This window comes from Bombyx mandarina, chromosome 12, assembly GCF_030267445.1.
Source record: "Bombyx mandarina strain Sakado chromosome 12, ASM3026744v2".
Classification (NCBI taxonomy): domain Eukaryota; kingdom Metazoa; phylum Arthropoda; class Insecta; order Lepidoptera; family Bombycidae; genus Bombyx; species Bombyx mandarina.
Window position 1 is genome coordinate 2,785,498 of NC_143219.1, and position 23,914 is coordinate 2,809,411.

General features: G+C 43.5%; 4 protein-coding genes across 4 annotated transcripts; 3 read left to right on the forward strand and 1 right to left on the reverse strand.

Moving 5' to 3' along the window:
• The first annotated feature begins 180 nt into the window (after window positions 1-180).
• Window positions 181-5,323, forward strand: LOC149501727 (uncharacterized). The gene is made up of 2 exons (XM_089732075.1): window positions 181-4,174; window positions 4,833-5,323. The coding sequence occupies exons 1-2, from the start codon at window positions 3,859-3,861 to the stop codon at window positions 4,946-4,948; spliced, it is 432 nt and encodes a 143-aa protein (XP_089588201.1). The 5' UTR covers window positions 181-3,858; the 3' UTR covers window positions 4,949-5,323.
• Window positions 709-2,741, forward strand: LOC149501728 (uncharacterized). The gene is made up of 2 exons (XM_089731764.1): window positions 709-720; window positions 1,695-2,741. Exons 1-2 carry the CDS (start codon window positions 709-711, stop codon window positions 2,739-2,741), a joined length of 1,059 nt encoding a protein of 352 aa, XP_089587890.1.
• Window positions 5,324-8,053: 2,730 nt separating the features above from the next.
• On the forward strand, window positions 8,054-14,466 carry LOC149501729 (ecdysone oxidase-like). Its single transcript, XM_089732077.1, has 4 exons — window positions 8,054-8,149; window positions 9,800-9,949; window positions 11,296-11,429; window positions 12,875-14,466. Exons 2-4 carry the CDS (start codon window positions 9,808-9,810, stop codon window positions 14,405-14,407), a joined length of 1,809 nt encoding a protein of 602 aa, XP_089588203.1. The 5' UTR covers window positions 8,054-8,149; window positions 9,800-9,807; the 3' UTR covers window positions 14,408-14,466.
• A 721-nt stretch (window positions 14,467-15,187) lies between these two features.
• Window positions 15,188-23,301, reverse strand: LOC149501730 (uncharacterized). The gene is made up of 5 exons (XM_089731765.1): window positions 23,222-23,301; window positions 18,997-19,193; window positions 16,961-18,606; window positions 16,027-16,459; window positions 15,188-15,687 (listed from the first exon to the last, which is right to left on the reverse strand). Exons 1-5 carry the CDS (start codon window positions 23,299-23,301, stop codon window positions 15,188-15,190), a joined length of 2,856 nt encoding a protein of 951 aa, XP_089587891.1.
• Window positions 23,302-23,914: the final 613 nt, after the last annotated feature.

Here is a 23,914-nt window from a genome sequence, read left to right on the forward strand (position 1 = left end):
GCAAAGGAAGGCAAACGATCCCATTCCATACAAATTATATGAGCTAACTTTTACGCTAACGAGAACGTTCAAAACTCGCACTAAGCACACTGGTCTCATTCAATGTTAACTCCATTGATTACAGCTAGGTACAGATTTTTTTTTTCTTTCGTCTTTGTTTCATATAATTTCACTTAAATAAGGTATTCTAAGGAAAGAAGACCTAGGAAGTGGGCGTGGCCTGCTGACGTAATACAGCAGCGACTTCAGACTGGTCGGAGTTGAAGAGGGGAGTGGAGGACACCACTAACATATTGCCTCATTCACGGCCTCTTTCTGATCTCGGCACCAGGGATAGACGGACGTTGTACATTCGCGTGTCAACTTAGTTACCCACATTTTGTCATTAGTATTTAAAATCAATAATTGTTGAAAGTTGTATTTTGTATTGTTCTAATTATATTTTTTTAATATTTTGAGTCGTGATTTCTAATTTCAGAAGTGGGATTCCTATTCCATTATCTGCCTTGGCTTTCCTGACCGTTCTATTTTAGTTTTGTCGATTTTTGTGTTTGACAAAAGAATTGTGAAATTTTATTTTTGTAAATATGTCTGATCGAAGTAAGCGTAGGAAGCGCGAGCGTGATCGTACACCTATCCCTGGTATGGAGAAGCGACTTCAAAAGATTTTGGATCGTTTAGACACTTTAGAAAGTTACAGGTTTCGCAATGATACTGAAGGTATAATAGCCGGCAAACTTCTTGAGCATTTGTTGACGTAGTGGGGGTAAGTTTGCGCATGGTACACTCACGTGCAAAAACATTATTTACTTTGCGTCATAATGCAATTAAATTATTAAAATCAACATATTATGTATTTATTTATATATTTATTATAACATCAACAAAAAATATAGGTTAATAATTGTAATAATTTAATCTTGGGGTAAAATAGATATTCCTTCTATTAAGTCAAAACTAGAGCTGTTGCCAGGTCTTCGTTCAGTTGAAGCGAAGCTGGTATTTGTAATTTTTTTTCGTTAACATAATCTTGACCATCATCATCATCACTGTTTTCATCACCCGAGTCGCCATCATCGTGATGAGTCGACATAGGGCTTATCGGTGTAGTTTACAACTCGGTCGGTTCGATCTTCTTTTTTGTCTATAATTAATTATTTTTTGAAGATATTCGATTCGTAGTAATCGAATGTAACTTTTTTCAATTACCCTGATCTTTTCTTACCTGGAGTCCCAAACATGGCGAGCAAGCCAGAACCTTTAGCTTCGTTAATAATGCACCTCACAGTACTCACTGATGTTTTTGTTGCTTCCGAAGTCTGTTTTACTTTTTCCATATCATTCTTCCCCTGTTTTATAATGAAGCAATATACGTTGTACACAATTTTTTTACCCTTTCTTTTGAATACTACACCAGTTTGTCGCGGCATAGTGTATTTTTTATAAAAAATCAACAGACACTCAACAGATAGCAATGGCAACAAAGTCAACAAGCAATTATAACAAATAACTTAACGATTAATAACGATAGACTTTTTACTGTACGCAAGCGTACTTTTGGGAGCAAGCGGAACGAGGGCGAGGTGCGGGGCGCAAGGTTCGACTGATCTACCAATAACGCGCTCGATACGATTTCCCCTGCCGTCGCGCCTCGCCCTCACCACCAAAGTGATCTAAAATTCGGTTCTGCGCAGTCAAGGTCATTTGCTCAAGATGTTTGCCGGTTACTATACTATAGTACGACAACGCCGAGTGCGCGGTTGGCGCATGACGGCGCCATCGCGGCGGCAGCTGTCGCGTCGGGTGAGCCGCCTGCACCAATTGCTGTTTCAACAAACGTCGAGTCGTCCGATGCAAGTTTGAATTTATCCGTGCCGTGCTCGAGTGCAACGATCAACGGTTCGGGTACGGGGGTATTGAATGAGGTGGCTGAGAAAATTGCTAATGCGATTGGTGCAATTCCGGTAAGATCGAATCATATTTTTGTGTCGAGTTTCGATCCCTCTTTGCACGATTTTAATTTATGGTGTCATGAAGTAGACCATCTAAAACAAACTAATAGATGGGACGATCTTGAGTGCTTAGCGAGGGTAGGCAATTGTTTAAAAGGTGACGCTAAGTTATGGTTGAATGAGTGGGTAAGTAATGACCGTAGTTGGTCAAATTTCAAGCGCGAGCTTAAGACTTTGTGTCCCAAGCGGTTAGACATCGCCAATATTTTGTTCGACATTATGAAATCGGACTCTGATAACTACCCTACATATGCCGAATATGCAAGGCGTTCGCTTCTGCGGCTACGTATTGTGAACGGATTGACTGACGAGTTAATTGCGGCAATAGTGATACGTGGCATAACAGACACTCAAATTCGAGCCGCTGCCACTAACGCCAAGTTACTGCCTGATGATTTGGTTAATTTTCTATCTATTTATACAAAGCCCACTAGAATCACATCCGTTTGTTCAACCGATTTAATTTATAAGACTGCTACGAGAAAACGAGAACATGTCGTCACGAAAATTAAATGTTTTTCATGTGGAGCTTTTGGTCATAAACAGATGACGTGTCCCAAGAGTGTAAAGCTAGATAGAACTAACGCTAATAATTCACCTTTAGTAGCAACAAATTCGGATAAACTCTCACAGAGAGCCGATACGTGTTCTTTTTGCAAGAAGGTTGGTCACAAGGTTGATGATTGTTTTTCAAAACAACGTGCCGAGTTTCGCGGCAACTCTAACTAATAATTATAAACAGGATGACATTGCTACCGCGGTTACTCAAGGTGTTTCCGTAGATATCCTCATAGATAGTGGGTGGACTATTTCATGGATTTCTGAGTCTGTGAATTTGAATTTGACGTGTCATTGTCGTCAAAAACAATTACCGAGGGCTTGTAAACGCTCAGCGAGGTCCTTGCAACTCTGGCGGGTTTTTCCATCAACCTGAAAGTGTAAATTTCTCACGACTGAGGTGGAGTATTTGAGTAGGACAATCAGTAATGGTCAGGTGAAGCCGAGCGAACACAAGGTTCAAGCTCTAGTCAATGCACGAGTACCGAGCAATGTAAAAGAGGTAAGACAGTTTTAGGTCTCTCGGGACATTTTAGGCGTCATATCTCCGGCTAATCAGTTCAAGCGGCATGTATTGCAAATCTAACTCGCAAAAAGTGTACATTTCATTTGGGGTGAAGATAAAGAAAGAGTTCGAAAGGTCATTGAGCGATTAACCAGTGAGCCGGTTGTTTCTTCAAGACTATGACTTTGAGCTTGAATATCGTAAGGGGACCGCGCTATCCCATGCAGACTACTTTAGCCGAAATGCAGTCAATGTTTATGAGATACCTAAACCTTTAAATTGGGCTCAGATAGCGCAGGCCGCTGATGATGAAACATAAAATTTGCTACAAAAGTTGTGACAGATTCGAATGAGTTCAAATATATAGTTCTAATAGACGTGTTACAAAGTATTGTCTCATGTATCCCATTCACAGAAAAGATGCGACGGAGTTAAAGAGAACTTTTGAAATGGCAATGTCTCTTTGTAGTCCTTCAAAATTAGGGGTCGGATGTATGAAAGTAACACCTTTGTTAATTAGATTAAAGAATTAAGTTGTAAATATACATCTCATTACACCTGAAATGCACCAAAGTAGTGGTCAAGCTGAGCACTACTGCTGAACTGTAATGAATATGATTCGGGTCGAGTCTAACTTTAGACGAGAACATTGTTCTGACATTATAATATGAAAAATACAGCTCACTTTGAACATTACTGTGCAGAAATCAACCAAATATTCACCTTTGTATTTGTTAGTTGGCAGTGAGAGTGCAACGCCTGTCATACGATCTCTGGTGCGCGATGTGGCTCTGGTGGCATCGAGTCCTAATCGTGAATTTCTACGTGAACTCGCCCGACAACATGCTTCAAACTCGCTGGATCAGAACCGTACTCGTCAGGATGCTTATGTCAACAAGCGCCGCAATACAGTGCGCTCCTTTCAAAATGGAGATCTGGTGTTCGTGCGTAAGACGAGCCAAGCTACGGGCAAGTTGGACTCAGGAATGCGAGGGCCAAGTCACTGGCTCCTATGGCAATACAACGCAGGCGGCCGCAGAGTATATAATTCTATGGCGCGGCGAGTGGACACCAGATGTGTGCACTGCATTCTCTGAAAGTGAGTATAGGTTTGTAGTGTTGTAATGTATTTGTGTAACCTGAGGGCTCTACACTCATACAGCGAGCATCCTGAGGGCTCTGCTCTACAGACACTGCAAGCTCCATGTTCTTATGGTATTTGTTCGTAGTGTTGTAATGTATTTGTGCATCCTGAGGGCTCTGCACTCTTACAGCGAGCATCCTGAGGACCCTGCTCTACAGACACTGTGTGATGTGTTGTAATGTATTTGTGTAACCTGAGGGCTCTGCACTCTTACAGCGAGCATCCTGAGGGCTCTGCTCTACAGACACTGTGATGCGTACTCGTGTACTCCTGAGGGCTCTGCACTGTACGAGGACATTGAACAATCCGGCTCTGTTCGATGTTGTGTATGTGAAGGCCATCCTGAATGGTAAGCCTCCACGGTAGTATGGTGCAAGGTGAGCGCTCTGCACCAGTACTAGAGGACTACTTGATCAGTACTCCTCTGTTGTGTATCCTGAGGGCAATGCACAACGGGCATCCTGAGGGCTCTGCCACGCTCACAAAAAGGTGACTGTGGTCATCTTGGTTATTCTCGAGAGCTCTGACCGAAGATGCCAGAAGTATACGTGTCACCTCTTACTTTCGATATCCTAGTTCTCGGTTGCTAAACGAATCGAAACATGTCTTACAGGTGACGAGCATCCAGTTAGTGAGGCAATTGATCATGCTGAAGCTGTTGAAGATCCATTCTCCGACTCTGATCGAATAACGGGCGAGGACGCACCGCCGTCAGGAGAGGCCGTCTAAGGAAAGAAGACCTAGGAAGTGGGCGTGGCCTGCTGACGTAATACAGCAGCGACTTCAGACTGGTCGGAGTTGAAGAGGGGAGTGGAGGACACCACTAACATATTGCCTCGTTCACGGCCTCTTTCTGATCTCGGCACCAGGGATAGACGGACGTTGTACATTCGCGTGTCAACTTAGTTACCCACATTTTGTCATTAGTATTTAAAATCAATAATTGTTGAAAGTTGTATTTTGTATTGTTCTAATTATATTTTTTTAATATTTTGAGTCGTGATTTCTAATTGTATAATATTACGTACTATGTATTTATTATTAACTAGCGACCCGCCCTCGCTTCGCTTCGGAAACATTAAAACACACATGAAACCAAAAAAATATTTTTTTTTTTTTTTATGTTCATCAGGGACAATGTCGGCTTCTAATGGAAAAGGAATTTTTCAAATCGGTCCAGTAGTTTCGGAGCCTATTCGAAACAAACAAACAAACAAATCTTTCCTCTTTATAATATTAGTATAGATTAAAAACTACAAAAAATAAGACAAGACTGTAGGTAGTCTAATACAATTGTAACTTCGACCTCACATTTCATGGTGGATGGCGACTTTTTTTTCCCTACCTAAACTGATGGTCTTGAGAGACCATATCAGCATCACCGGGCGAGTAGGTGAGCTCACGGGAATTAAACCTTACGTTGTTGCTAACACGAACCCTAGCAAGAGTCGTGCTTCGCAGAATCTATCACAGGATCGGAAACGCGACCCACTGAGAAGATCCGGTGAGAAACTCAGTGGGCTGTGTCTGTGGGTTAATTTACTCGTCGAGCCCATCGTCGGAAGCGACGGGTTCGATGAGAACGATGACCGTTGCTTGGAGTACTCAAAAGCACCGTTAGTGGATCGGGAGGATCCGAGATTACGAGTTTTGGGTGACGTTGACTGTTTACCATTCTGTCCGCAGGATCGAGAATGTAGTTACCGGCGGCCACGATGAGAGGGCTCTCGTGTCGTGCCGCTTTGTCGAAATGACGCATTTATGCCGACTGTAAATACTTACTGATGGACTCTAGGTTCAGGTCGTCGTTGAAGTCAATGTTCCTGACGAACCACGGGGCTCCAACGGCTATCCTGTAAAAACGGAATTTAATGATTTGAAGGGGTTTCAAGTTAGTGCGGGCCGCGTGAGCGAACACTACACTTGCTTATGACATGACTGGGCGTATGCAAGTTTTGTAGAGTCACCTTATTTATATGAGACAATTTACTTCGCTTGAAAATCATCTGAAAGATGGATGGTGGCATTCACGTTGCTATATGCGAATTATAATAACATATTTTGTCATTAGACAAGTGTGTTTGTTAAGTTGAAATAAATGTTTTTATGTTGATACAAATTTATCTTTTATTAGCTCTATCAACCTTGTTTACAGCCGATGTTACATTCTTTTTGAATATTATATTTTGAACTAGCTGTCCGCCCGTGACCTGACCCGCCTCAATAATATCTAGTATTCGGAGACCCGTTACCTGTAGTGGGATGAGAAATGGTAATATGGGTGTATTCTTTCGATTATATACGAATATTAAAGTTGCTTTTTCTGTGTTATATTTGCTCAAACCTCAGAACCTAATTTGAGGAAGATCTTTCAAAGGTTCGAAAGAATTCAAGGTAAAAGGTAGCCCTAGGCTTTTTTTTTCAGGCCGGGGGCCGAACCCTCTACGAGGTTCCCGCGCCTAGAGGGCGCGCAGGGTATCTGAGACTCAACGATCTGCAGGTGTTGAGAGCAGACCGCGGGCCCAAGGAATTTTAGGGCCCACCCACTAAACGACTCCCCTGCACTCTTACACCCGACGTCCGATCTCCGTCCGGGGTCAAAACCTGGTCAGAGTAGGGGGGTTCCCGCGGTCAACACTACAACCAGAAACGCTGCGCCACCCCGAGGACGCCCGATCGACGGGTCGTCGAGGCGATAGTCGGCGACCAACGACGTCGGTCTCCGTGGTGGTACGGCGGCCCTACCAGGCCGCCCGGGTGATGCCGCTGGTGTTCCGGGATACCCCGCTGGGCCAGAACCAGCCTGCCGGGTCGGAACGCGATACGCCGCCGACCGGGTTGCTCTTCCACAGTATGTTCGGCGAAGACAGCGATGACGAAAATGCGGACTGCATCGCAGTCCGCAGCCGCCGACGCGCCGTCCCGTCCTCCTGGTGCCAGCGCGCTAGAGTGATCCTCAACCCCCTTAAGTCGCCCCGTGACCATCACCGGGAGGAGACTGCCTCCTCATAAGGGCCGGAGCTGGACAAACGCCCTCCTCCGACCCCCGGCTCGGCGGCGGCAACACGGCGCCGAGAGGGAAGAAGAGCTCTCCCTCTCCCGTTCCGCCGCCTCCTTCTGCGAGATGGTGGACTCGCAGAAGTCGAGCATCGGCTGCCAGGACTCGTCGCTGCCGAGCGTCGTAGCCACGACGGTCGGAAGCGACAAGTCCGGTCCTATTTTTGCAACGAGGACGCGGCGCTGCTACGCGAAAGCGGGGCAGTACGCGAGCGTGTGCTCCGCCGTGTCCTCGTTGCAGCCACTGCAGTGGTGGCACTTCGACGTCGGCTCCCCAGGTGCAGGTAGCGGCCGAAACAGCCGTGTCCCGTGACGTCCTCGGTCGTCTTATTTTTACGGTCCGTCGCCCGTAGGCGGGGTCCGCCAGGCGGCGAGACCACGCCTCGAGCACGGCACGCCGAGATTGAAGCTTCCGCGCTCGAACTTCCGTAGCCCTAGGCTACTTTAGGTAGGCTAACTTAAATGAAAAAAAAAGCTAAAATAATGATAAAAAAGAAAGAGAAAATTAATGATAACTTTTTAACTTGCAATTTTAAAGAAAAATAACACAATAACTGCTGTCTACGTGTGAAAAATAAAAACTACATGAAAACAAAGCCGTTTTGTAGTTACGGAAATATGCGCGAATAAATGGGCAGAAAATAATTCTAAATAGCTTTAGTTACCTCTTTCCTGTTTTTATTCCTCTTTTTCAATGTACAGACACTGCGAATCCTAATTTTATTATATGTACCTATTTTTACCATTATTTTTAAATTAACTTGTTGTTTGTTTGATTAACATGAAGAATAATAATATAAACAAGTAACTAACATTACAAATTACAGTCCACTCCGTGTTCGTATCACAAATAGACGGTACCAAATACAGTAGGTGAGCATAAAATTTCAATAACAATAAAGGTAATAAATAAATAAAAAATATAAAATATATATACAAAAGATATGATAGAATGCCAGGATATAAAGACGATTTTTGAATTTAATTTCAAATTTATTTGCTAAACTAAGCTTATAGGTTACTTACTATTTTGTTTTTTTTCTTCTTTTTCAATTGCTCCTGTTGGGCATGTGAATTCAGTGCCAACCGGAGTAGACGAGTAAGTTCGCCGCACAGGCGAAGCCCCTGCTCGCCAGACCCATTAGGAACCAGATTGCCTTCGATAAACTAAAGTCCATTGGGCTTGACACTATCACTGCCGAACATTAGGGACCACACTATTTAGACTGCGATTTGCACAATGTGAATACTAGGAACAAACATAGGCTTGCGTTGCAGGCGGCTCGAATTAAGAAAATAAGCAACTCTTTTAGGGGGCTGGGTGTACAGCTTTTCAACAAGATCCCACTAAACGTTCAATTACTACCTGTTCATAGATTTAAGAAAACTGTTAAGGAACGTTTGTGCAACAAGGCATATTATAAAGTTAAGGATTATTTACTAGATGGCACTACGTGGGAATGAGGCGCTCGCTCCTGGCCTTTTCATTTTTCATTATTATTATTATTTTTTTAATTGTATTTTTTGACTTGTTTTTTCTTTTATTGTGAATAATTCTATTTATTTAATAAAAAGAAAATATTTGAGAAAAAACAAAAAAAAAAAGCCCGCTGAGTTTGTTTCGCCGGTTCTTCTCAGGACTGTGGCTTTTTTTGGAACCGGTGGTAGAGTTAACATTGTTATTTGTATTTTGACATTCAACAAGTGTGTCATACTGACATCTAAGTTGAAATAAATGATTTTGAATTTGAATTTGAATTAAACTCGCAGCGCGGCTCCAAGAGATCCGGTCGGACCCAGAGGTGGTGCGCATCGAGCACCGCGTCAAAATGGCGAAAGACAAATTAATAGGCCTCGATGAATGAAACACCAACGAGTAAATGGCCACCGCCATCACGCTCCCGGGGAATTGTGCCCTTGCCCCAGTTTAGGTGGGGGCGCCTCTGGGCCTCTAAATGGCTTCGCCCGGCTCCGACCTCTGTAGGAGGCGAGCTACCCCCGGTGAAGCTTATGGGACGACTTGAAGGGGCAATACCTACAATCTAGCGCGCTGCATGACTTCAGTTCTACGGTTCTACAGAACTGCTGTGGAAGATAAACGGGTTGGCGGTCTATTGCGTCCCGAATCGAAGTCGTCGTGGCTTAAAGGATAAGACGTCCGCGGCATTCGTATTTAACGATGCAACGGTGTTCGAATCCCGATGGCGGGTACCAATTTTTCTAATGAAATTTAACAACAGTCCACGATTGACTTCCACGAGGTCACACATAACATAAATATTGTTGAACACATAAATATTGTGAAACACATAAATATTTCATGGCAGAAATAAGCAGGACGGTAGTGGACGGACGGACGGACGCGAGCTTATAATATATCATACCACCAACTTACCGGTTAGTTAAATTACTAAGTAAACTTAGTTTTATAGTCATCGTGGTCCATACGACAATGCCGGTTGGTCGCTGTACTATATTAATTCACAATGTTGTAATTAAACTTATTTTTTATTTATTTTACAGCTATCAAAATGGACTTTTTCAGCAATTTCATTGCGTCGGCTGAGGTTATGTCGTTAAAACCATTCACGGAGCTATTGCAAGCCGTTTTCGCTGTACTGGCAACATTGAACTTAAAGGTAGGAGGGTATCCGGAGCAAAACGTCTTACAAAGTAAGTACCTTTTTTCCTACTTATTCGCTGGTAGCTTATAGAGATTCGACTACGCTGTGACTGGTAGGTTAGCTCACGGAGCTCAACCTGAGAGAATGTGCTAATACTGGCCCCAGCAATGCAACGCAGAATTTTCACCGGATCAGAATCGCGCGACCCATTGAGGAGATCCGGCGAGAAACACAGTGCGTTGTGTCCATGGGTTCCGTAGTTCGCTTATCGAACCATTCGTCGTAATCGTCGAGTTTGAGGCGCGCTACCAGCATTCTAGCACCTCTAGTGTCTGAGGAATCTGAGGAGTGAAGTCATCATAAGAACGACCGGTTGGGGTGTACCGCGTCCTGACCCGACAAACTGGTTATGACCCAGCGCGGTATCCCGGGATACCAGCGGCACAGCCTAGGCGGCCTGACAGGCTGCCGACCTGAGGCAGCCAACGTCCAGAGCCTTCGATTCGCCTCGAAGGCTCCGTCGGCCGAGCGTTATTGGGGGAGCCGCGCGTCGGATTGCAGTGTTGACCGCGATACCCCGCACTCCGCCCGAGTTCTGACCTTTGGGGGGATCGGACGCTCGGGAGAGAGTCTAAGAGAGTCGTTTAGTGGGTAGGGTCCTAAAGACTATCCTTAGATCCGCGTTTCGCTCCCATCATATACGGATCGTTCAATCCCACATACCCCGCGCACCCTGTAGACGCGGAGACCTCCTAGGTTTGGCATCCGGCCCAGAAAAAAAAGGATGACACTAAAAATCCTATGGGCTAAAGTATCGCATAGTTGTTGACCAGACCAGGTATTTAATACGTTTGCAATACAATTTGATCGAATGTCTTAAAGTTGGTGAAAGTAACGTCTATTCGATATAAGTTGTATGTTACATGTCAGATGTTTAATATCACGTGTTTTACGCGATACAAAAATGAAAAAAAAAACGCGACGTTAGATCGTAAAAGTAGCCTTACCTAATTGTTTTTATGAATTTGAAAACAGGAGAAAATAATATACAAATAGAAATCACGACTCAAAATATTAAAAAATATAATATAATTAAAACAATACAAAATACAATTTTCAACAATTATTGATTTTAAATACTAATGACATGAATGACTAATGAATGTGGGTAACTAAGTTGGCACGCGAATGTACCACGTCCGTCTGTGGTATCCCTGGTGCCGAGATCAGAAAGAGGCCGTGAACGAGGCAATATGTTAGTGGTCCCCTCAACTCCCCTCTTCAACTCCGACCAGTCTGAAGTCGCAGCTGTATTACGTCAGCAGGCCACGCCCACTTCCTAGATTTTCTTTCCTTACAATACCTATTAAACAAAAGTTTTCTTTTTGTCAACAGATCATACATCTTACGATATAATAATTGTCGGCGCGGGTTCAGCTGGCTGCGTCCTGGCCAACCGACTCTCTGAGATCTCAAACTGGACAGTGCTGCTACTGGAGGCTGGAGAGGATCCTTCCATTGAATCCACGGTTAGCTAAAAAATAACAGACGCAGTTACGAATTACGATTACTGGACATGATATTAGCAGTTTCAAGCTAAGTAGGTGAACCATATCGACGGAAGAAAGCGGAATTGTTGTAGGTATATTGAAAAACCCAACTTTAAACGAGAGCCATAAAACTATTTAAAAAATTTATAACTTATATTAACTATATTTATAGAAACAGAAACTTAAAAACTGTTATTTTGTATTAGTAATGTAATATGGTAAAAAGTGATTTAGCCCAAAATGCTAGTTACAACATTTCCGTTTTCTCCCGTCAATATGATGGTGCCACGGAATAGATAAATAAGGTTATCTATTCCGTGGATGGTGCCATGCCGTCTTGTGCTGGGAACCCCACTTTTATGTCATCGATGATAGTCGAGTCGTTCATTGCAGTGTACGACAAATTCAGTGAAACTCCTAAAAGATGAATACTTTAAATTATTGATTTACTGTTACTAAATTAAAAAACTCAACAAGTAGTGTAGTTAGTTTCTTCTTCTCAGCCGTTTGGACTTTTTTTTTTTTTTTTTATTGCTTAGTTGAGTGGACGAGCTCACCAGTAATTACGCAAATTATAATTTTGCGGGTTTGATTTTTATTACACGATGTTATTCCTTCATCGTGGAAGTCAATCGTGAACATTTGTTGAGTACGTACTTCATTAGAAAAATTGGTACCCGCCTGAGATTCGAACACCGGTGCATCGCTCAACACGAATGCATCGGACGTCTTATCGGTTAGGCCACGACGACTTTGGCACTCTTGGCAGAGTGGTCCTGGTCATCATTAGTAGAATGCGTGACCACTTAAAGCTTGTTCGTGAGCTCATGTCGTGCGAAGCAACTGAAAAATATAAATATAATAATGTAAAAAACAACTAAAAAACACGTTTTTCTAGAAAATTTAACTACAAAATAGAAAATAAATTTTATTGTACAAAAAGCGTGAGATGCATGGTGTCAATAGTTGACATATATAAGTAGAAGGATTATCATTTTGTTAATATCTTAAACAGTACCCCACGCTTTTTTACAATGAATTTATTTTCTATGTTTAATTTTTTAGTTTAAGTAGCATCAGGTATCATAAATTATTCATTAATGTACATTCACACAAATACAACACTTTTCAATTTGCTAATTGAAAAAAATAAGGCGCTAAAATAAATTTGTTGTTTTAACTGCCGAAAGTGAATAACGGGTCTAACTGCTTAAAATATTGAATTGTCGACGGTCCACAATAAGCATGCTAAATTTCGCGTTAATTCGACGTTTTAAAAGGGGTCAAAATCATGTTCAAAGATTCCGCTACATACATAATAACATACGTATTAAGCTAATAAAAGTTTATTAACAAATACTAAAGCTTCCATTTTGTAACAAGAATTACAAATTATATTAAGCATTATAAATATGATTCCACAGATACCCGGATTATTTCCATTTGTTGATTACTCGTACGAAGATTGGAACTACAGAACCGTTAATGACGATTATTCAAGTCAAGCACATACAGAAAAAAATATTCATTTGACGAGAGGCAAAATGGTTGGTGGCTGTAGTGGATCAAACTATATGTATTACGTTCGAGGGAACAGACATGACTATGACTCTTGGGAAGAAATGGGAAACAAAGGGTGGGGCTACGACTTTGTATTGCCATATTTTATTAATAGTGAACGACTTGAAGATACCGCAATATTGACGGGCACTACTGGATCTTTCCACGGGACAAAAGGCTACCTCGGTGTTACGAAACCAGACTGGGGGGATAGGGTAGATGATTATTTTACAGCCTTCAAACAAAATGAACGTAAAGTTCTATTGGACCAGAACGGACCCGAGCAGATGGGTTACGCACTACCGACATTTACCGTTGCTGATAATGTTCGCCAGAGCACAGGCTACGCTTTTTTGAGACCCATAAAAAATCGTAAAAATTTGTTTCTTTCAAGAAAGTCTTTCGTCAGGAAAGTTTTATTTAATGATGCAAAAGAAGCAAAAGCTGTAGAAGTCATGCAAAATGGTAAAATACTGATAATTAAAGCAAGACAAGAAATAATACTATCCGCTGGTGCAATAAACAGCCCGCAGTTATTGATGCTGTCAGGAATCGGCCCAAAAGAGCATCTAACTGAGATGGCCATTCCAGTTATCAGTGAATCACCAAACGTCGGAAAAAACTTACAAGACCATGCCACTGTTCCACTGATTATCACTGAAAATAAAAGCAAGGTCACTGTTGTTCAAAATGTTGAAACATTTACCAATTTAAATGAGATGCCCGCACCGTGTCTTATGGGATTCGCTGCGGTCAATAAAACGCAAACTATACCAGACTACCAAGTCAAATTTTTCGTATTTCCCGTTGGTACTATAATTCCTGTTTGGATTTGTAACTTCGTGTTCGGTTTGGCTGACAGCATTTGCGTGTCTATGGCGAAGGCAGCGCAGAAAAAAGGTGTTATTTTAGCTCTTGTAGTCCATTTGTATCCAAAATCAACTGGTAAAGTTGTTCTTAAAAGCAAAAACCCTAACGAGCCTCCCTTAATTTACACAGGCTATTACTCTCAAGATGAAGATTTAGAAAATCATGCAAAATACATAGAAGACTTCTTGACCGTGCTCGATACAAAACATATGAGAAAAACTCACGCGCAACCTCTGAATCTAAATGTAAAACAATGCAAACATCACAAGTTTAATACCAGAAAATATTGGAAGTGTTTTGCTTTGAATGTAGTTACAACTCTCTGGCATCCTGTCGCTACTTGCGCTATGGGTCCTAAAGGAGTTGGGGTAATTGATGACAACCTGAGAGTACATGGTGTGAAGAAACTGAGAGTCATTGATGCCAGTTCGATGCCGAAGATAGTCGGTGGGAATACAAATGCTCCTACTATCATGATTGCTGATAAAGGAGCTGATATCATCAAAGCTGATTACGGCTTAATGTGATTCATACGTGAACAATATTAATGTAAGTTAGAATGTTTACAAATAAATGATTTTCCTAATTCTCGTGTCCAGTTTTTTCTGACGTTAAAACAGTGGCACCGACCATTTCCAAACATGTCTCAGAAATATTCGTCGAATATCACACGGTAGGCGTAGATACAAAAACTTTTTTCCTTAAAAAAGTTTGTGTATGTGAGACGTTGGTTCCCGGCTCGGTAGTAAGTTTTAGCCGGTTATCGTCGCGACATACACACTGGGTCTGGACAAACCAATCGATCCCTGGTCGGGGATGGCTACGGAACTTGCCCAGCAAGGTATCCTAGGTCCCCGATGTACGTCTAGGATTCAACAAATAGTGTAAATGCACATACGCACCTGGGACTGCCACACGGAGCTCCTGGACGCGTGCACTGTTCTATAATCACTAGGCCTTTGTTAATGTATTATAATTCAACTTCACCCGCGGTCGTCGATTTCGGTTAAGTTTAAATGTTCTAGATTTGGTTGCGTGTTGCTCGGCTCCCGTTCGTAATCGATGTGTGTGTGCATGCGATGTAGCTTCGCTGTCATTTGATGGATCCGAACGTGGAGATCGATTGGCGTTGTAAAATGTCAGATTTAAAATTTGCCGCGAAGATGGCACATACCGCCCACCAAAATACAAGTTATTGGATTTTCCACTAAGTTAAATGATAAAATGAAAACTAAAGAAATTACTAAAGAAACCTACATCTAAATTAAATTAAAGACAATACAATTTTAATAATTTTAGAATTTTAGTTAATCAGAATAAATAGGTAGGGGAGCTAACTTCGTTAATGGCCTAGTGTAGAATTTGCCATTGGCTGTACGGACAGTGGCAATACGAACCACGCCATCAGGGCTGGCGTGAAGCTTGGAGACACGAGCTAAAGGCCAGTGCAACGGCATTGTACTTTCACTCTTAATCAGTACAACAGAACCATCATTCAAAGTTTCGCCCCCCTCGTTCCACTTTGCTCTCTGAGTTAGGGAATGCAGATACTCGGACTTCCAGCGTTGCCAGAAATGCCGCTGGAAACGTTGAATCAATTGCCAGCGATTCAATCTAGACATCTGATCATCCAACAAGTTAGAATCTGGAACGGCGGTAAGTGGTTCCAGAACCAAGAAATGTCCCGGCGTTAAAACGTTCAAATCGTTAGGATCTGAACTCAAAGAGCAAAGCGGCCGAGAATTTAGCAAAGCTTCGATTTGAACGAAAAGTGTTGTTAACTCTTCGAACGTTAAAGTTTGATTACCTATAATACGATGTAAGTGAGTTTTAGCTGCTTTAATTTGTATTTCCCATACACCTCCAAAATGTGGAGCAGAAGGGGGATTGAATTTAAATTCAATGTTTTGAGACTCAGAAGCAGAATGCATATAAAGATTAAGGATCTTCTGAGCTCCAATAAAATTCGTACCACAATCGGAGTGTATAACATTCACCCTACCGCGTCTCCCAACAAAACGGCGCAGGGCAGCAATAAAGGCTTCGGACGAGAGCTCACTAACCACTTCCAAATGAACTGCTTTGGTACTAAAACATACGAATAGGCACAAATAGGCCTTACCGATTTTGGCACCGCGATGCTTACCGAGTTTGATTTGGAATGGACCCGCGTAGTCCACGCCAACAATAGAGAATGGTTTGACTTGATTCACACGAGAAGCCGGCAAGTCACTCATGAATGGTTCCAATAATTTCGGATTAGTTTTATAACATGAAACACATTTTGACAAGCAATGACGAATAGCACGTTTAGAAGAGAATACCCAAAACAGCTGCATCAAAAGATATTGTGTCGTTCCCAACCCAGGATGACAATTCTCTTTGTGAATTGCTTCGATGATCATGTATGTGAACCTAGAATGACGCGGCAACAGAGCAGGATGCTTATGACTAAACTCAAGACCAGAACGAGACAAAGGGCCGCCCACCCTGACAACTCCTTGGTCGTCCAGGAATGGATTGAGTTTTCTCCACGGTTTGGGTAATGGTATACCATTCTCGAGCTTACGAATTTCATCCTGAAAGTTGAGAAATTGAATTCGCTTGGTAATCGTCATCAGGGCCCCATGAAGTTCTGCACGACCAAAAAAGGTACCCTGAACACGTGTCTGTTTTTTGTTAGCATTTCTGATAAAACGAAGACAATAACCAATAATACGTTGAACCTTACGAATTGATGAAAACCTTTCGAGCAAAGAATCGATAAAGTTAGGTTCATCATTCACGATCAACGAAAAACAGCGTTCCTCGGCAAGCATATCAGTCTCGTTCACCTCGAGACCGGAATTTGAAGGCCATGAAGATGAAGGTTGCTGAAGCCAGCTCGGTCCCGCCCACCATAACTCACTCTGGAGTAGGTCGCTCGGACACATACCGCGGGAAGCTATGTCCGCAGGATTTTCATTAGAGCGCACGTGATTCCAGTGAGTTTCGGGGACAGTTTCTTGGATATGACTAACCCTATTAGCAACAAATGTTTTCCAACGCGAGGAATGACCACGAATCCATGACAGAGTTACCGTTGAATCTGACCAAGCAAATGTATCAGAAAGTGGAAGTAACGGTACATACACTTCTTTTACGAATTTGAGCAGGTCAGCGAGCAGAACCGCAGCGCAGAGCTCTAGTCTCGGCAATGAAACTCTCTTAATTGGGGCCACGCGTGACTTAGCACATAACAAGGATACTCCTATATGACCATCGGAATTAAGAGTTCGAAGATAAACCACAGCTCCATAGCCAGCCTCCGAACTGTCAGCAAAACCATGTAATTGGTACGATTCCATGCTTCCAGTGGTCGATATACATCTAGGAATACGAATACGTTCAATAAGCGGAAGCTCGGCTACGTACAGGTTCCAATGACGCACTATGTCGTCAGGAGGGACATCATCCCACCCAACACTCAAGACCCACAAACGCTGAACCAATAACTTGGGAATGAACGTCAAAGGACAGAGAAAGCCCAAAGGGTCATAAATACGAGCCACCTCACTTAGAATGGTACGCTTGGTACATTCTCTGTGAAGAACAATAACTTGGAAAGAAAAGATGTCCGGATGAGGTTCCCACTTCAAACCCAATATTTTGTGAGAAGGGGTAATTTCTATATCTAATGATACAAAATCGGTTACGCAATGTTCAGGAGGTATGTCTGCAAGTAACTCTTTCTTGTTACTTGCCCATTTCCGTAATTCAAAACCTCCTTTCTTCAACAAATGAATGACGTCAGATTTAATCAACTCGGCTTCACCCAAACTTGAGGCTCCATGGGCCACATCGTCAACGTAAATGGAAGAAGTAAGCGGAGAAACAGCACATGGAAAACAAGAGCCTTCATCGTGGACGAGTTGCTTAATTGTTCTGCACGCCAGGAACGGAGAAGACGCTACTCCATAGGTAACGGTATTCAACTCATACTCCTGAACCGGTTCAAATTGATTAAAACGCCAAAATATCCTCTGAAAACCACGATCCTGTTCCTGTTGAATAATATTCCTGAACATTTGCTTTATATCCGCTGTAAAAACAACGGGGTAGCCGCGAAATCTCAAAAGGATTTCTGTAGTATTAGTCTGTAATTTGGGGCCTATTAATAAGGAATCGTTAAGTGAAATCCCTCGGGCGTCCTTAGCAGAAGCATCGAAAACCACCCTCAATTGAGTAGTTGAACTGCCAGGACGAAAAACACAATGATGAGGAATGTAATATTTTCCCTTATGCAGGTCGGTGGCTGAGACACGGCTCATGTGACCATTATTTAAGTAGTCCAGCATGAAGTCCGAATACTGCTCATGAAGGTTTGGGCTTGAAAGAAGTCTTCGTTCCAATGAATGAAATCTTCGCAATGCATTTTCACGCGAACCCGGAAACTGTAACTCCCCATCCCTCTGCCTAAATGGCAAAGAAACGATGTACCTTCCAGATGTACCTCGAGCGTGGGTTTCAGTGAAAAGTTTCTCACATTGCTGCTCGTCCGGCGTTAGAACTGATGATTTAGGTATGACCTCCAACTCCCACAGTCTCCTCAATTCCTCATGGAGAGGAGTATCGTGTTCTCTTAGAAAAAAAGAATTTGAGTGTTTTGTCTCATCCCTGCATTTGACACTTCCCATCAGGATCCATCCGAAGATGGTGTTCAAGGCTGAGGGTTCATGAGGACTACCTGAAATATTTCCGGGCAGTAACAGCGTTGAAAACATTTCAGCACCGATAAGCAGATCTATTGGTCCAGGCTTATTATAATTCGGATCAGCGAGTCGCAAATTACGTAGGTGTTCGCATGAAGAAAGATCAAGACGAGCAGTGGGCATTTGTGCACAAATAGATGGTAAGATGAGAGCCGTTAAATTAAATAAATTCTTTTGATGAACTCCGAGTTGAAGCTCGACCATTCCAGTCACTGACGTCGATGATTGCCCCAAGCCACAAACATTTCGCGAAGTTTGCTTAGACTTTAAGCCCAATCGTTCCATAGCTTGATTAGAAATGAAATGTGACTGACTACCAGGGTCGATGAGTGCGCGAAGAGTATGAAAGTGACCAAATGAGTCACGCACTTCAACATTAGCAGTAGCCAGCAGAACTACAGAGCTACCATTCATGTTTGTAAAAGCCTGCGTTTGTGGCTCTTGACTAGAAGACGGTGGCAGTCGATTAATCGATGAATGACTCTTGGTCACGTCCTCGTGGACAGTGTCACAGAAATCTCTGTGGAGAAGCGTGTGATGGTTCTGTCTACAAATTTTACATCTGAAGATAGATTTACAATGTTTTAATTGATGCGAGGCGCGTAAGCAATTGAAACACCATCGATGAAGCTTCGCATGATTGTATCTATCATCTACCGATTTTTGTGAAAATGATTCGCAAGAGACTATAGTGTGCTCACCGTCACAGTACGAACACTTGAGTATCGGTGGAGTAGAATTTACTACGGTAGTTGGTGTCAGCATATCCTTAGAATCGTTCTTCTTCGGTGGGGTGTTTGATAAAAAAGTAGAAAGCGGTTTTTTATTGAATGAAACGACGTTATGAATCGCAGCAGAACGTGGCTTATCCGGAGCAGGACGATCATGAACAAAGAAGTGGCCATCGCGTATAAGGGCTTCGCATTTGTTTTGTAAAAATCGTTTGAGGTCGTTGAAGGCTGGCAACTCAGAATCTGAAAATTGTATTTCAAAAGCACGACGAGTGTTTGAGTCCAGCTTTGAAAGAACTAAGTAGCTAAGTATAAAATCCCAACTGTCAGTTGGCAGGCTTAACCCTTTCAATATCGATAAATTTTCGTTAAACAAATCAAGACTACGTCGAAAGTCAGATGGAGAATTTAATTTTAAATTTACATTAAGTATTTCTTTCCAACAGGTGAAAGCGAAATCACGCTTATTTTGATAACGATCAATCAATGTTTGATAAGCCTCCTGATAGAATTTCCCTTCATAAGGGAAGGAGCGTATGAGTGCCACGGCATCTCCAGACAAACTTGATATTAGATAATGCATACGCTCTGAATCCGTAAGTGTTGCGTTGTTATGAATGAGGGAGTGGAATACGTCATGGAATTTAGGCCAACCTTTTATTTCACCTGAAAACTGCGGTACAGAAATTTTAGGAAGTTTTATGTTGTGACTTGTTACTTTGGAAGATTCTAGCGAAGTGTTCAATTCACTACCCGTTTTGATAGTCAACTGCCGATATATAGAAAGAATCTCCATATGAATATCATCAAATTCCATGCGAAGCAGGTCCTCAGCCTCCTCATCGCAACTGTCTATTAGTGATATAATGTCACCGTATGCAGCCTCAAAGGCACTAACAACCTTTTTTACTTCCGAAAAACAAGCAAGGAATGTATTACATTGTTCCGGATCATATTTAGCCGCTCGGGCAATAACTAAGGTTTTCTTTAATCGATTTAACGATAAAGTACGCTTCCGTCGCAATACTGGTAGGTCCTGAACCGAAATTTCATCTGTGTCCATCGACCTCGATTTACTTTTCTTAAGTACAGCACACGATACCTTCCGCTTCACGGAATGTGACATTCTTAATCGGAGCTACGATTTTATTTCAATTAAATTCAAAAAATAAAACAAAAAAATAAAAATTAGAAAATAAGTACTATGAATATTTGAAGGAAAATGAACGATTAATGTAAAATGTTTTTTGTAATGTAAAATGTTTTGTAATTACGCAACCAATACAAAAGGATAAAACTACAAGGTCAATAACCCATTTGCAATTGGATAACTCAGGTAAAAGATGACGTATGTGTTAGTTCGTATACCTGAGTTGTAAGTATTAGAATAATATCGCAAACACAAAGAACCGTAATCACCAAACGACATTTATAGGTAGGTAGGTAGCACGGAAACGAAAAATGAATAAAATAAAAATTCACAAAGTAACTCATTAATTTGTCAATACGTGGACGGTATTTGATCGTGACAAAACAAGATTGGTATAGGTTTAGATTTAAATTTAAATGTTTTAAAATTAAACCAAACGTGATATTATTTAAAATCGGTATTAGCACAACAATTATATTTATGAGAATATAACTTTGTACCAAGATACATAATCAACTGATGGGCGAACAATGCAGCGTTATACGTTCAACAAACGAAGACGGAGGGTATCCTCGTAAAGTTGACGACAATTAATCTAGAATTATTTATTAGATTCTCTTTTACGTTTAATATAATGAATTTTACAAATTAATGCACTGAAGAGAATGAAGTACATACACCGTTATGTTATTTGATTGTATGCACAGCGTTACGGATTGCAATTAATTTGCACAGTGGATTGATGACGTGATTCGTATGTCTTAGGCCTAATGAAATTGATCGTAATATAATTAAGAAAGCGGTTAAAAAGTAGTTACGTTAAATACTAGTTAAATTTAAGAACTTGTATTTTGCTGTGACGGTAGATTTCCCGGGTTTCGGCACCATAAAATGTATGTGAGACGTTGGTTCCCGGCTCGGTAGTAAGTTTTAGCCGGTTATCGTCGCGACACACACACTGGGTCTGGACAAACCAATCGATCCCTGGTCGGGGATGGCTACGGAACTTGCCCAGCAAGGTATCCTAGGTCCCTGATGTACGTCTAGGATTCAACAAATTGTGTAAATGCACATACGCACCTGGGACTGCCACTGGAGCTCCTGGACGCGTGCACTGTTCTAGAATCACTAGGCCTTTGTTAATGTATTATAATTCAACTTCACCCGCGGTCGTCGATTTCGGTTAAGTTTAAATGTTCTAGATTTGGTTGCGTGTTGCTCGGCTCCCGTTCGTAATCGATGTGTGTGTGCATGCGATGTAGCTTCGCTGTCATTTGATGGATCCGAACGTGGAGATCGATTGGCGTTGTAAAATGTCAGATTTAAAATTTGCCGCGAAGACGGCACAGTTTGTCATCTTACTGGATCCATTTCAATTTTACTTGCCACAGAACCATCGTTTGGAGCCTCTGGGTCTGCGGAGGGACTTCGGTTCCCTCTGCATTTTGTACCGTATGTTCCATGGGGAGTGCTCTGAGGAATTGTTCGAGATGATACCGGCATCTCGTTTTTACCATCGCACCGCCCGCCACCGGAGTAGAGTTCATCCATACTACCTGGAGCCACTGCGGTCATCCACAGTGCGTTTCCAGAGGTCTTTTTTGCCACGTACCATCCGGCTATGGAATGAGCTCCCCTCCACGGTGTTTCCCGAGCGCTATGACATGTCGTTCTTCAAACGAGGCTTGTGGAGAGTATTAAACGGTAGGCAGCGGCTTGGCTCTGCCCCTGGCATTGCTGAAGTCCATGGGCGACGGTAACCACTCACCATCAGGTGGGCCGTATGCTCGTCTGCCTACAAGGGCAATAAAAAAAAAAAAAAAAAACCTGCTAATGCCCTGTTAGTTCATAATTTGTCCCGAAATTCAGAAACGAATATTTCATAGAACAACGTCAAGCAACACAAAGAACAATTCTAAGTTGAGGCGCCGCGCGGCCTCTACCCTCTCAGGTCACCCCTTGACCTTCACCGGGGGGAGGCCGCTACCTATAGGGGCCGGGACGTACGTGCGTATTCCAACCTCCAGCCCCCAGCTCGACGGCGAGGGATCGGTGCGGAAAGGGAAGAGCTCTCCCTCTCTCGCTCCGCCGCCTCCTTCTGCGAGCTGGTGGACTCGCAAAAGTCGAGCATCGCCTTCCAGGACGCGTCGCTGCCGAGCATCGTAGCCACGACGCGTGGCAGCGAGAGGTCCTCTCCTATGACCGCGACGAGGGCGGCGCGTTGCTCGCCGAATCCAGAGCAACGTGCAAATATATGTTCGGCTGTGTCTTCCTCGTCGCGGTCCGCGCAGTTGTGGCACTGCGCCGTCGGTTCCCTTCCGGCTATCTTGAAGAGGTACCGGCCAAAAAACCCATGGCCGGTCAACATCTGCGTCAGCCGGAAGGTGAGGCATCCGCGGTCGCGGCCCATCCAGTCCGCGAGAACCGGGCGGACCGCCTCGACGGTACGGAGGCCGGCCGACGGGTCCGCCAAGCGGCGAGACCATGCCTCCAGCACGGACCGCCGAGAATGGAGCCTCCGTGCTCGAACTACACCTTCGCCGGGGCGCCCTTCCCCCCTAGAGCGGAGGTCACTACTCCACCTGTAATCGGCAGCGAACGCCTCCGCCTCCAGGTCCCAGGGTGGCGCCCCGGCGAGCAAGCACGCCGCCTCGAAGGAGACGGTATCCTCGGATGACCCTGACCGCGATTGCGCGCTGCGGACGTCACAGCGCGGCAACGTTCTGTCGGGTCAGGGCCTGGCACCAAACGGGCGCGCCGTAAAGTGCCATCGACCACACCACCCTCATGTAGAGGCGGCGCGCCACCTGATCGGGACCCCTGACGTTTGGAAGATGCTTTGGGGGTTGATTGCTTCCCGCTTCCGTAGGTTTAACCCGCGGTTCCCTACAAGTGACCCCTGGGTGGTGCAAAACGGGAGCCGAATACATAATCGATGGTAGGACTTGTCCGACTGGCTGGCGACCACCCTCCAATTAGAGTCCGCCGCCAAATAGCCTAGCTGTGTTCCGGCGTGTGGGTTGGAGAGCCAGTTTTATTCCTTCCCTTTCCTCTTCCTTGTTGGGGGTGAATCTTGGCGATACCTGGAACATGCGGAGCAGACGTGCGTGTGAGCTCGCGGGACGTGATTGTTTGACGGGGGTATAGGGAGACCCAGTGAAACGATGTTCGCCGCCGCCCGCCGGTCACCTGAACACAGGAACCCGGGTGTCACTACTAAACTCCGCCCCGGGAAGCTGTCCCGCCAACCGGTGTAAAATCCTGTCGTGCGGTCGTCGTGCCGGAGTCGGAGACCGGAGTGGATCCCGGCGATCGCACGCAGGGTGGACTGGGGGCCCTTCTATGCCCTGCGTCAGTCGCTCACGCAACCCGTGGTCGAGCACGTACTGTGCTCCGCGCTTT

Bases quoted from the DNA above. Each gene is read 5' to 3' on its own strand.
- LOC149501730 (XM_089731765.1), bottom strand. From the start codon at position 23,301: ATGAGGGTGGTGTGGTCGATGGCACTTTACGGCGCGCCCGTTTGGTGC. The intron at 18,607-18,996 runs GTGACTCATTTG...GAAATATTTCAG, and splicing joins TACTGCTAATGTTGAAGTGC to GTAGTCCTCATGAACCCTCA. The intron at 16,460-16,960 runs GTAACTCTGTCA...CTCAACTTTCAG, and splicing joins TTGCTTGGTCAGATTCAACG to GATGAAATTCGTAAGCTCGA.
- LOC149501729 (XM_089732077.1), top strand. From the start codon at position 9,808: ATGGACTTTTTCAGCAATTTCATTGCGTCGGCTGAGGTTATGTCGTTA. The intron at 9,950-11,295 runs GTAAGTACCTTT...TTTTGTCAACAG, and splicing joins GGAGCAAAACGTCTTACAAA to ATCATACATCTTACGATATA. The intron at 11,430-12,874 runs GTTAGCTAAAAA...ATGATTCCACAG, and splicing joins ATCCTTCCATTGAATCCACG to ATACCCGGATTATTTCCATT.
- LOC149501727 (XM_089732075.1), top strand. From the start codon at position 3,859: ATGTGGCTCTGGTGGCATCGAGTCCTAATCGTGAATTTCTACGTGAAC. The intron at 4,175-4,832 runs GTGAGTATAGGT...CATGTCTTACAG, and splicing joins GTGCACTGCATTCTCTGAAA to GTGACGAGCATCCAGTTAGT.